Consider the following 13,092-nt stretch of genomic DNA (forward strand, 5'->3'; position numbering starts at 1 on the left):
GACAGCAGTTTCTCTTCCTATTCCTTTTCCCCTTTTTACACTACCGTTTGTGACTAATCCCTCAGTTATTTCATTCAGTTGCATTTTCACTATAGTTCGATATGTGCATTTTGCAATAGAAACGCGTGCTTATCGTCTAGTTATCTATTGTTTTGTTTATATTATCGTGTTTATACATTATAAGAAAAACATCCAATTATAGAGCTAAAGTATTTTTTTTATAAAACTATAGAAAATTTTCGAAAAAATTCTAAACCCGGTAGTAAATACTTGTATATTGTCGCTTAAATAAAAAACTAGTGAGACCATGATTATATAAAAATATTAAATAAAATATTTAAAACGGAAAATGCAAAGTAATATAAATATTATTTCAGACTGTATGCGTTTACAATACAAATTTACTATAAAAACACATTTTATATAATAATAATATTATTACAGTATGAATCAAATTATCTGGACACGGATTATCTGTGGATAAGACATTTTAATATATTTTTTATATATTAAAAAAAGTATTGCACCCAGTCTTACAAAACAATGTATAATATAATGCAAACATTTGAAAATATAAAATAAACCTGTTGAATTAAGAAAGCTGCAAAACAAAAGACATTCAAGATAAATGTGCTTAAAAATCTTTGTGTTGATTTATATAGCCCGACACAAAGAGATGTATGTATAAATATGAAGATCTTTCTTGCCAAACAACATATTATAAACAAGTGACTACCATGTTTCCATTTATTTTAACCCTAATTTTTACATATTTTATTTAACCCATAACTCAGTTATTATAGAAATGAAACGACAACATTCTTAAAGCCTTTGGTAATGAAAAGAGTGACGAAAGATGATACAATGGTAGAAAAAATACTATACTGCAGTACTGTCCTACTTTTCTTGGCTCACGGGCTACTTTTTCATTTGTAAACATTTCAGAAGTCAATTAAAAGAGCAGGTAATTAAAAATTCAATTATTTTATATCAAATTAGTTTGTTTATATCGAAAAAATAAATTGAAATAAAGTCAAAAATAATTTGTACCTACTTATGCCTGATCTACACTTTCTGGAAGTAGGCCAAGGTTGGCCAAGGACGGATAATATAGTGGGTTACTTCGGTCGAGTTCAGTTCTGCCCGCTCTAAAATCTCTTGGAAGTTGTCCGAGGTACAGAGAACGGGAGGTAAAGTGGGGGTAATTCAGTCGACTTGGCCAGCTTCGAGCGCTTCCGAATATTTTTCGGCATATTTCCGAGTCAAAGGGACCGAAGTCGGAACTGCTCTTTCGAGCGCGAGTGGTGAGATACTTCCCCTTTTGCTCTCTCGCGTGTTAAGTGACGAGAGTGGGAGAAATAATGATATGGTGGTTCGCAAACTGAAATAGAACGAGTAACTCGGTTCAATTTCAGTATGCGCGTAGGCGTCCTACGGTTACCACGCATGGCGAGCGCTGCATCGTGGTCACGTGGGCAATTTATAATACCACATACTACAGTGGGACGCATGTTAACATGTTTTATGAAACTCGACCTTCAACAGACTCTTACTGACATCTTTGAATATTTTAGGACACCAAAAGGGATTAATTATATTTTTGGTAGTATATTCTTCTAACATATATCATTATTATATTTTTTTTCATATAAAATTAAATAATTAAAAAATAATTAGTGGTACTTGATTTTGTTAAAAAAAATCTTTTCCAATATCCTTATGTATTTTCCTAGATCGGTTTATATAAATGTCAAACCATAACGAATTCTTATTTAGACTCGATGGCGACAAATTCTAGGATAGTCACAGATGTGGTGTTCTTATTCTGAAGTATCATTTTTATGCCTTATGGCATTTTGCAAAAGCCGACAAAGATTTTGCGTAAATTGAATATTTATGACCGAAAAGTTTTCATTGATATTGTATTGATGAGTGCCAACACAAACTTTTATAATTATTAGTAGCGTAATTTTAATAATATAACCAATTTAAAAATTTTGATTATTTGGCATTTTTTTCGATCGCGCATAAATATGCTGGCTGTACGTGACAGAAGTTCCATCCGGACGTCATTCATGGTCGCCGTCCGGACGACATATGAAATTTTCGACGGTGTGGTCACTTACTCGAAGTCGTAGATCTCGGCGGACTTCAGTTGTAACTTCGGTTCGGACAACTTCCAGAGAGTGTAGTGCAGACATTAGGCTTACCATTCGTCATGCGAGTTAAATTTATCTACATACATACATACATACTAGCAGAACTGACTCAGAAGTCGGATTTCCGGATTTTTCCTGAGGCCCCACATACTGCCGTAAAGTTTATGTATTTTATAAAATAAAAAATATAATTAGACATACAAATGATGTTTAGTTTTTATGATAATAAATAAATAAAAAATTGAGAATATAATTGATTAAATAATTTATATGCATTAATTCTACGTTTATTTCAAAAGGGGGGGGGGGCTTATATAATATTTACAACATCTAAAAGTAAGTAGTGAGACACTAGAATTAAATTAGCTTAATATTTCATAGTGTCATATACTTTATTAATTATAAGCTATTATTAAATTTTACAATATATAGATTTCGCTTTACACGATTTTTTATATACGATGTCTTCCGTGATGTTATAAAAATCAAGGAAATTCTAATCTGTAATAATCAACTGAAATTATAATTATATGATAATTACAAATTCCAATATCCCCGACAAAATAGAAATAAATTAATAAACTCTAGATTTCATAAGGGTCTTCAGTCCGGGTCTTTTTGGTATTAGGCACCGACTATAACTCTGGCATATCGTGATGGGCAATTATCTGAGGTTTTAGTTTTTAAGTGATGCAGAAATAGTTGGGAAATATATTTTTTGAACAAATAAATTGTGAAACATTTTGCTATCTTTACTTTTTTAACGGAAGTATGTATAGCTAGCAATTTTTCACAATATTTACAATGGCACTATTTTGGAAAAGTGTACAAAATGATCCTTTAATTTTCATATATGTATAAATTATTTAATGATGGCACCAGAAATGTGTTACACATATTTTAATAAACGTTGAAACTATTAAGTAGTACAATATAATTAATTAATGTAATGTAATTAAATAATACAAGAAATATAGAAATTAAATCATTTACACTTAATTAAAATATGGTGGGAATCAGCAATTCAATTTTTTCAAGTTCTTTAATATTTACTATTTAAAAATTTGTTTTATATCTTATATTTTTTATATTTTATTTTATAATTATAATTTTATAATTCTCCGTGTATTTGTTCTGGTTCATGACTCTTAATCATCAATTAACTGTAGTGTCAATTGATCTTAAGAGGAATAATACAAGTGAATAATAAACTGAAGACTGCATTAGTTATGTATCATATATGTATATATAATACTACATAAATTTATAGTCAAATATCATAAATATCCTTTCAAAAATGTTTAAGTGAATAATTTAAAAATTAAAATTTTAAATTCTTCGCACGTCAGTTGACAGCAACAAGATATTTTACCAGTGCTGTCGACGTGTATTGACTTTAACCGTTTTACGAGCGTTTTATGAGATTTAAAAAAGTCATATTGAAAAAATAATTGAAGGAAGTATAATTCCATCTACGGAGAAGAGGCAGAAATTTAAATATAAGATTTGGTTTTATATATTGGTTTTTATTTTTATGGTGACTCTCGTACGCAAAATCTTCGCTCATTACACATATGAAAAAATGTTGCCACATGCGAAATAACTCCCAGCTCGCGAGGAATTAGAGAATTTTTTATCACTTTACCTTATTGAATAAGTGTAGTTTTAATCATATATGTTTATGATAAACCTCAAGAAATTCAATGAAAAATGAAAAAATTCAGCCAGTAAGCGTTTTTCCTTTGTCATGGGCGTGTTTCTTTTTTTTTTATTGTTTTCGATTGTTATTTTTGTGAGCAGTATTTTGTGACTTTTTATATCATTAAAATTATTTCTTCTAAAAATAGAAAGCAGTTTTGAAAAGTAGACAGATTGATATGTAAAAATAAAGAGATAATTTCTCTATGCATGCACAATACATTATAACTATTTTTTAATTTATATCTCGAAAGATTTTGATATGTTTATTTTAAATACAATTAGATAACTCGAAATATGAACATCGGACAAAAGGAAAATAAAGCCTGTAAAATAAATATTAGTGTTTTTAAATTATTTTCAATGTTTTAAATTTAGTCGCCTACAATATGTAATAAGTGACGGCAGTTTCAAATGAACTTGGAGATAAATAAGCACAAACAATAAAAAACAACTTTATTACAAAAACGTAACGTGCAGCAAATCAATTCACTATATGGAAATACTAAGAAACAAACAAAACACGCCAAATTATCAGTTTAATACATTTAATAACAAAAATTAATGCCTATTTGTAATATTTCGTATAAAATATGATTTTGGAAATATGTCGCAACAGTGTCTAATTTTTATATTTATCCGTAAATAGGCCCCCTACAGACTTAAAATCATCCTAAAACTGTAATTAGTTTTAAAACTTTCATTAGGTGAAGTTAAGTTTTGTTAATTTTCACGCGCCTTATGCGCCACTACTTTAAAATTATTTTTAGAATAAATTTGAGACTGCTTTTTAAGATTTTCTTGCGAGGCTTAATCCGAGAATTTCTGGTTTAGAAATAGGTACATCATTTTAGCTTTTTCTGAGTGGGGGGGGGGGAGGCAAAAGTTTGCCAGTCAGTGTTTTATTTAATATACTGATTTCATTAAGCTTTATTGTATTTTATTAAATTACATGCATTTTTCTAACCAAATTTAAGCAGAGGAGGGCATATGCCTCCATCTTCTTCCTTTCTTTGAATAACTTCCTTTATATAGCCGCGAATAGCGTCCCAGGTATTAGCTTTTAAATATATTTTTTCACTGTGAAACTGATGATAATTAAATTGATGAAATAATATTAGTAAATTAAAAAATGTCATAGATTAGTGTCATTTAAATTTACCAATGCCTTTTTTATAATTTGCAACAATTTATATAAACATACACGTCAAAAATATTTATTCTTTATAAATTGATATATGATTTTAATATTGTTTTAGTAATAAACAATAATATTTAAAAATAAAATAAAGCTAGAGACTAGGTAAATGAAATCTAGGACGCGAGACTCGATGTTGCGAGCACCATAGACAATTTTTTTATTCAGACGGAGCGAACGTCCGCTTCCGTCCTTTCCCTGCCGAGCGGCGCCGGCGTGCGCTCTGCAGCCGCCACGATGGTGAGTAGTCCATTTATACTTCGTTTTTACACCCTTGACGGGAATCCGCCACCGCTCGCGGCACATATTCATTAAATGACGCCCCCCGGCGTGCTTCACTTATCCGCGTGCGCACGTGGCTTGATCATCCATTACTTTCCAGACCAACTTCAACATATTGCACTATAAATTGAAGATGAAATGTTAGATTAGTTATTTATCGATCGATTTAATACGATATTAGAGATGAACGCAATTTTGGAACGCGTTGTGTATGAGAAATATTTTCCTAACCTAAAAGTGTATTGTGGTGCGTCAACGCCATGTTGGATTTGTGATGCCACATTTTTATATTATAAGTACTGTGTATTCATTTCAGAGTCTCTCCGTGGCTCGTCCTATCGTGTCAGTGTACAATGAAAGAAACGAATCTGTCGGAGACGGCGTGATTCTTCCGCACGTCTTCAAGGCGCCCATCAGGCCCGATGTCGTCAACGAGGTTCACATCTCCATGAGCAAGAATCGTCGTCATCCATACAGCGTTAGCAAGGAAGCCGGTAATTAATCACCTGATGTACATATATGCACTTCAATGTCCACACGAATGTTACTATGGCATATCGTGTTATTTAAAACTGTGCTAGATCAAATCCGCTGAACTAGGCGTTCCCTTCTTGGTCGCACTGACCAGCGTGGGGCTGTTCTTCGGTACATTTATCATGAATATATCAATATGTCTTTGTTATATAATGTTTTTTTTCTGCTCTTTTAGGTCACCAGACCAGTGCTGAATCATGGGGAACCGGAAGAGCCGTGGCTCGTATTCCTCGTGTCCGCGGTGGCGGTACTCATAGGTTAATATTTTATTATTATTATATATATACATATATCCATGCATCACGAGGTTACAATATGGATTGTTTCGTATATGTAATGGTATTTTAAATGATGCTATATTGAAGTATGTGACGTTGATCTATATCTAATTAGTATTAGATAGAGGGTAGTTTCACTCGACATTTTTTTTTTTTTTTTTTTTTTTAATAAAAGATATTTCTAGAAACTAGCGATAAATGCTAACAATTGTTGGCTCATTGATGATGTTATAATGCTCGAATATGAAAACTGCTTGTATTTTAATTAATGTGTAAAATAGACTAGGCATGCATAAGAATTTTAATTACTACATTTTATAATTCGGAAAGCATTTTTATATAAAGAAAACTTAATACAAATAACATACACGAAAACAAAATGGCACTTGTTAACTATTAGACGCTTCGTTTAAAAACCAAATTGCTATGAACATTTGTTCTGCTTTTAGCCTTAACGTCTGTGAAAGTGGTCAACAGCGTTTTGCTGCATAAATACGTTTAAAATTTACAACTTAGTTTTTTATTGCCTTGTGTGTATTTATTCCCCAAACATTGTTAAAATTCTCAATTAACCGTTTGTATGTAACTGAATAACAAACGACCATACTGATAAAAGATTAATTGCGATTCTTAATCGATGTTTAGCGAATAAATAACCAAGCCGATGTTTGGCGATAAAAAACCAAGTTTAAATTATTAAAACGTGCATGTAGCAAAATACCATTTTCGCAGACGTTAGAGCCAAAGGCAGAACAAATGTTCATAACAATCTGGTTTTTGAGCGTGGCGCCGATATAATCAACAAGTACAAAGAGTACATAAAAAACGAAAATAAATTATATTGAAATAATCTCACTAATTAAATAAAAACTTGACAAATAACACAAAAAAATTGAGTTAAAAAAATATAAATTACACATATAAAATTACAAATTGCATAACAAAATAATATAAAAAAACGCAATTTACTGTGAATAACAAAACAAATGCAGAACATTTTATAGAAAAAAATATTTTGAATGTTGTGTTAAAAACAAAGGCCGTGAGAAAATCTTTACATAAAGTGTATACTTTTCTTTGTGTTTGATGGATAATTTTTTCCATCATCCAAACTTTCAATACTTGCTATAATTTAAAATATAAGTTGCTATCTTAATAATGTTGGTTCATTACTATTATCTTTATTTATAATATGAAAGTTTAAAATCATTCTTGATACGCTGAACACAACTTTTTTCCAATATTTTACAGATCTTTGTTCATACATATATACATAATTCATCACATGCTATTATTTCACTTTCATCGCTCACTGTTCATTATGAAGGGTTAATACATTGAGTAACGTTTTCAATTTAGACACAAGTTGTTCATGCGACAGAATGCAACTGAAATTAATTATATAATAATCGATGCAACCACCAAATGTTTTTTATTACTGCTAAAAATAAATCGTTAGGTTCTCTTCTCTTTCTGGGCCTTATAGTGCATTTTGTTCGCTAAATCAAGAAATAGCGAAAGAGAGCAAACTAAACTTTCCTTCCACATGTTCATAAAGTATGCTACTGCAAGCATGCATAATAAAGTTTGTAAATAAACAATACATTTTTTTTCAAAAATAATTATAAGTGATCATAGCATTTCTAGCTAAGATTTTTAAAAACATTGTAGCAGTAGAAGGTTAATGTTGTACGTTGTTGTTTTACAGATCAGGTCAGGGCGCTTTCGGTAACATGTGTAGAGGAGGTCGCATGTTTGCACCGACCAAGCCCTGGAGGCGTTGGCATCGTCGCATCAATCTAAAGCAACGTAGGTGCGCTCTCGCTGCGGCTTTGGCTGCTAGTGGAGTGCCAGCCCTCGTTCAGTCTAAAGGACATGTGATCGACAGCGTTCCCGAATTACCGTTGGTTGTGTCTGACAAGATCCAAGAATTGACTAAGACCAAGCAGGCTGTCGGCTTCTTGAGGCGCATTCGCGCTTGGCCTGATGTGCAAAAGGTTGATAGATTTTTCATATTCTTAACTGTCGGTCCTTCAATAATAATATGCACATGATATGTCCACTCGATGAATGTATTGTAGTCATTGTGTAACACCAATTTTGTGCTATATTAAAACGTGAGGATAAAACGACTTTGTTAATTAAGTTAACTAAGGCATTGTGTTTTCGGACATATCTATGTATTTGAAGGATTTTTTGGGACCTAAAGCAATATTACTCTTGCCATATTATTTATTGCTAAATTTTTTTATGTCAACAGGTGTACAAGTCCCGTCGTATGCGTGCCGGTAAAGGAAAGATGAGGAATCGCCGACGAGTTCAACGTAAGGGACCCCTCGTCGTTTATCACCGTAATCAGGTATATATATGATATTAATACATTTATGCTTATATAATTTAAATGATGATATTGCCTTTTAGAGCATTGGGCTATGAATTATAATGATTACTTTAACACGTTGACAATTACTGATAATATATCTAATAATATAATTTTAAAATTTTGATTACGTATTAATGTGTAATTATTAATTGCTTTATTATAGGGCATCGTGAAAGCATTCCGTAACATTCCTGGAATGGAGCTCATTTCTGTCGAAAAGCTCAACCTTTTGAAGCTGGCTCCCGGTGGACACGTCGGTCGATTCATCATCTGGACCGAATCTGCCTTCAAGCGATTAGACGCCCTCTTCGGATCGTGGAAGACCCCCTCGAAGGAAAAGAAGAACTTCAATCTCCCTCAACCGAAAATGGCCTGCACTGATCTGTCTCGTCTCCTTAAATCTGACGAAATCCGTAAAGTCCTGCGTGCACCAAGGTATGTCCAAAATTTACTACTATGACTTATTTAATTACAAATGATGATACCTCTTTTCAGAGCATTGGGTTATGAATACCGTGATTACTTTAAACGTTGACACTTTCTGATCATTTACTTTTGTATATATTATTTTATATCTATCAAGGATCGTTATTTATGTGGCATTTTATTTGTTGCAGGAAAACCGTTGTCCGCAGACAACGCAAGTTGAATCCGCTCACCAATACCCGCGCTCTGTTGAGACTTAATCCTTATGCCGCTGTATTGAAGCGAAAAGCTATCTTGGATAAAGTAAGATGCGTGAATGATCGAGCTATCAAGAGAGCAGAGAAGGCCGGCATCGAGCTTCCTAAGGACCATGTCGCAGTACGAGCGAAAAAGTTGCGTGAAACCAGAGCCGCCGTCATAAAGAAGATCAAGAATGCAAAGCCGAAACTCAGCAAGGTCGAGAAGTTGGCCAAGTTGAAGGCCGAGAAAGACGCGCGGAAGGCTGCCAAAGTCGCCGCAGCTGCGGCCAAGCCCAAGACTGCAGTAGACAAGCCCATTTTGATCAAGAAAACTAAGGCGGCTAAGCCAGCAGCCAAAAAACCAGCTGTGAAAAAGGTTGCTGCTCCTTCGGCAGTAAAGAAAGCCGCTGCTCCTCCGGCAGAGAAGAAAGCCGCTGCTCCAGCAGTGAAGAAAGCTGCTCCAGCAGTGAAGAAAGCTGCTCCAGCAGTGAAGAAAGCCGCTCCAGCAGTGAAGAAAGCCGCTCCAGCAGAAAAGAAAGCCGCTCCAGCAGAAAAGAAAGCCACTCCAGCAGAAAAGAAAGCCACTCCAGCAGAAAAGAAGGCCGCTGCTCCAGCAGAAAAGGCTCCAGCTAAGAAGTAAAAGTTTTGAAATCACTGCTTGTATGGGGTTATATTAAAATTTATTATAAAATTTAAGAAACTTAATTTTTGTTTTATTTTGAATCAACTTACTAACAAGATATTATAACATTTAATAGAAAAAGGTATACAACTCATTTTAAAAGCTGCAACGTCAACATGAGGTCTTGACCTCCACTAGTTTTTCTCTGATAACCAGATTGGATTTAAATATTTTAAAATAAACGAAATTAAAAAAATACGTGTCAAGAAGAAAGGTAAGGGTTGTAATAAATAGCTAACTAACAGTAATAAAATAAGAGCGATATGATAATCTTGACGATATACCATTACCGCATTGTGCACTTACACATACCAGCACAGCTCCGTAGGGTAACCGACGATGTTTTTGTGTCGAAGACATGGTCTTGTACACTGAATTGAAAATAAATTGACTAGTTATTATAGTCCTTTATTATGTAATGAGCTCTAAAAAACGAAGGTCAATTTTTCTTGAGAGCTAAAAAAAAGGTTATCATAGAAATTTTTATTTAAAATCCATCTCGTAAATTTTTATCTGAGAAGTTTAACGAATTATATTGTTGCGAAAGCTAAAAAGGTCATGGAAATATTTGTTCAAAAACTATTTAGTATTTTTTAATAAGGAAGAAAATTTTGTTCAAAAACCGTCGTGGAGCTTTTGTTTAAGGAGAATAAATTGCTGTAGGAGCTAAACAAAGTAATTATAAAATTTTCAAATAAGATCCAAACATTTTCGAGGAATTGAGGGGATATTGATATAGTGTTAAATTGAATCAAATAGTTCCATCATTCGGAGTAAATGGCGCTCTCATTTGGAGTAGTTGGCGCCCTGCAACTGCCTGTTTAGCCCGCCTCTCGGGCTGGTCTGCATGTTTTCTTCTTAAACCGACTAGAGACTTTTAGTTATCGGCCTATACGTTAAAATTCATATTATTTTATCCACGTAATATGTTACTTTATTAAAAAACAAAAAAGAGAGGGGGATTAGTTTTAATCAACAAATTAAATGGTCAAAATTTAAATCAACTTTGGGTTACAATAAAAATCAAATCTATCAGGCTGGTCAGAATAAAAATAGCACACGGTCAGAATTTAAGTATAGAACGATCATGTGAATTAAAAAAATATTGTAACATTTATAAATATAAATGGGCAATAAATTATTTATTTTAGAAGTGTCTTATAAAATATATCGCTCGCACCAAAACTGCTGGATAGGTCAAGTGAGAGCTAGCGTTGGTCAGAACAGTGAACACCCCATGAATAACATTATATATTTAATTTTATGTAAATGTGAAGTTATTCAGGGCTTATTTATTATAAACCATCTCGCGGTTTTAGCTAAAAAAAAGGCATTTGAACAAAAATTTTGTTCAAATGCCATCTTTGTTTTTTTTCGAAAAATCGTTTAGATATCGATATCATGCTAAATTGAATCAAATGGCGCCCCTATTTGGAGCAACTGGCGCTCTGGGCGACCGCCCGTATAGCTCGCCCCACGGACCCGCCTTACATATGTCAACACAAAACTGAGTTTGAGGTTAAAATACAGATCATATAATATAAATACTTACTAAAAAAAATATTCTATCGATTTGGCAAAATAATTCATACAATTTAATATAAATTCTGACAAATCTAATTTAAATTCCAAGCTATAAATATAAATTCTGACCATCTAATATTTATTCCGGCCGTTTATATTCTGACCCATGTAATATACATTTTGACCATAACCACACTGCCCGGAGAAATACAAGCCCTAGTTTTGTAGCTGATAAGACTTTTTTCCTCTTTTTATTTAGCGTTTTTCCCCTTAATTTTTTTTTATTATAACATTGTGTTAAAATAACACAACTGTATTATTAACAAACGAGAAAAGTTATTGATCCGTAACATATATTTTATCTAGAAGTCTATTTATATATTTAATTATTATAAAAAAACAATAACATATGCTGTATGTATGCTCAATAGTTTAAATAGCAAAATAGTGGCATTTAATTGTCATCGCTCGTAAGTTCAGAGACTTTATGTTGATATTACATAATTTATTGTATTGTATTTGTATATATTAACATTTATTCTATTGTAAATAATGATATTTTTACCACTGGCAATCGAAAAAAATTATTAATTCTATTCTAATGCTTATTATTTATTATCTTAAATAGAATTTAATTAAAAATAATTTCATTTAGGTGGTGTCATGTTCAATATTCTTTTCCGAGGCCAACGGCATTCTTTTTGTACTGACCTGTGTTTTATAAATCTGGCAACATTAATATGAGATGAAACGACGGAATATCCTAAGAAGAAATACAGTTGCGCCATCTATGAAATGAAGTTTGAACAAAATAAAGTTTCGTTTTATAATCTAATAATGTTTGTTATTAAATTAAATATTAAATTTAAAATACATCATTTGTTGTTATAATATAAAATTGTAGTATCTATGCCCTATGTATACTTCAATAAAAAATATATTTTGTTTTTTATTGTTTGCAGCTTTATTTTTATTTCATCAAGTTCATGTTATTTATATAGCCATATATATCATATACATACTTAAAATAAGAAAATTACAAACCAAAAAAGTTCTTAGTAATATTGTGTAATTTTCCAGTTAATTATATTTATGGTGATCTAATTTTATGAAAAACTTGTTCTTATGACAAACGCACCAAGGCAATCAATTTAATACACATGTGTGCTGACTTTACCGCGCAATGCAATTAATTAAGACTTATCCTTGATCTACGTCTGTACATTTATAAACCATTCGTAATGTGCTTAGATTTTATCTACTTATTATATGAATACCCCGAGGCAAGAACAAGTTAACATAATAAATATAGTATAGACATATTTAAACTAGTGCAAATATACAGATACTTAATTTAGGTTTTTGATTATTTTGCTGTCATATTTTATTTTGGGCAGATAGCTTTAATAAAAACGACATTTCATAGAATAACCAAAAATCCATTACTTACTATGGTATTTTAAACTAGACTTGTAGTAATTAATTGCAACGTGACAACGAGTAACTAGTTGATTAAATTATAACATATAAAATTTAACTATTAACTAATAAATTATAAAAAAAATATGATTTCTAAATTACAAAAAAAAAGTATTAATAATTTTAATAATTACATATTAATTAAACAATAATAAAACAATTTAGATTTAATAATATTTATAAATTTGAAAATTGACGTTATTTAATAAT

The 13,092-nt window shown here is 31.8% G+C and overlaps 1 protein-coding gene across 1 annotated transcript; it reads left to right on the top strand.

Annotated features, from left to right (window-relative positions):
* The first annotated feature begins 5,202 nt into the window (after positions 1 to 5,202).
* RpL4 (ribosomal protein L4) lies at positions 5,203 to 9,902 on the top strand. Its single transcript, XM_088197365.1, has 7 exons — positions 5,203 to 5,295; positions 5,654 to 5,831; positions 6,047 to 6,128; positions 7,858 to 8,146; positions 8,410 to 8,508; positions 8,696 to 8,967; positions 9,150 to 9,902. Exons 1-7 carry the CDS (start codon positions 5,293 to 5,295, stop codon positions 9,835 to 9,837), a joined length of 1,611 nt encoding a protein of 536 aa, XP_088053491.1. The 5' UTR covers positions 5,203 to 5,292; the 3' UTR covers positions 9,838 to 9,902.
* The last annotated feature ends 3,190 nt before the right edge of the window (positions 9,903 to 13,092 follow it).

The sequence above is a fragment of the Plectrocnemia conspersa genome, unplaced genomic scaffold, assembly GCF_051122295.1.
Source record: "Plectrocnemia conspersa isolate PC_06_02 unplaced genomic scaffold, ASM5112229v1 ptg000011l, whole genome shotgun sequence".
NCBI lineage: Eukaryota > Metazoa > Arthropoda > Insecta > Trichoptera > Polycentropodidae > Plectrocnemia > Plectrocnemia conspersa.

Coding starts and splice junctions, on each gene's coding strand:
- RpL4 (XM_088197365.1), top strand. Junction 5,832..6,046: donor CAGCGTTAGCAAGGAAGCCG/GTAATTAATCAC, acceptor CTGCTCTTTTAG/GTCACCAGACCAGTGCTGAA. Junction 6,129..7,857: donor CGCGGTGGCGGTACTCATAG/GTTAATATTTTA, acceptor GTTGTTTTACAG/ATCAGGTCAGGGCGCTTTCG.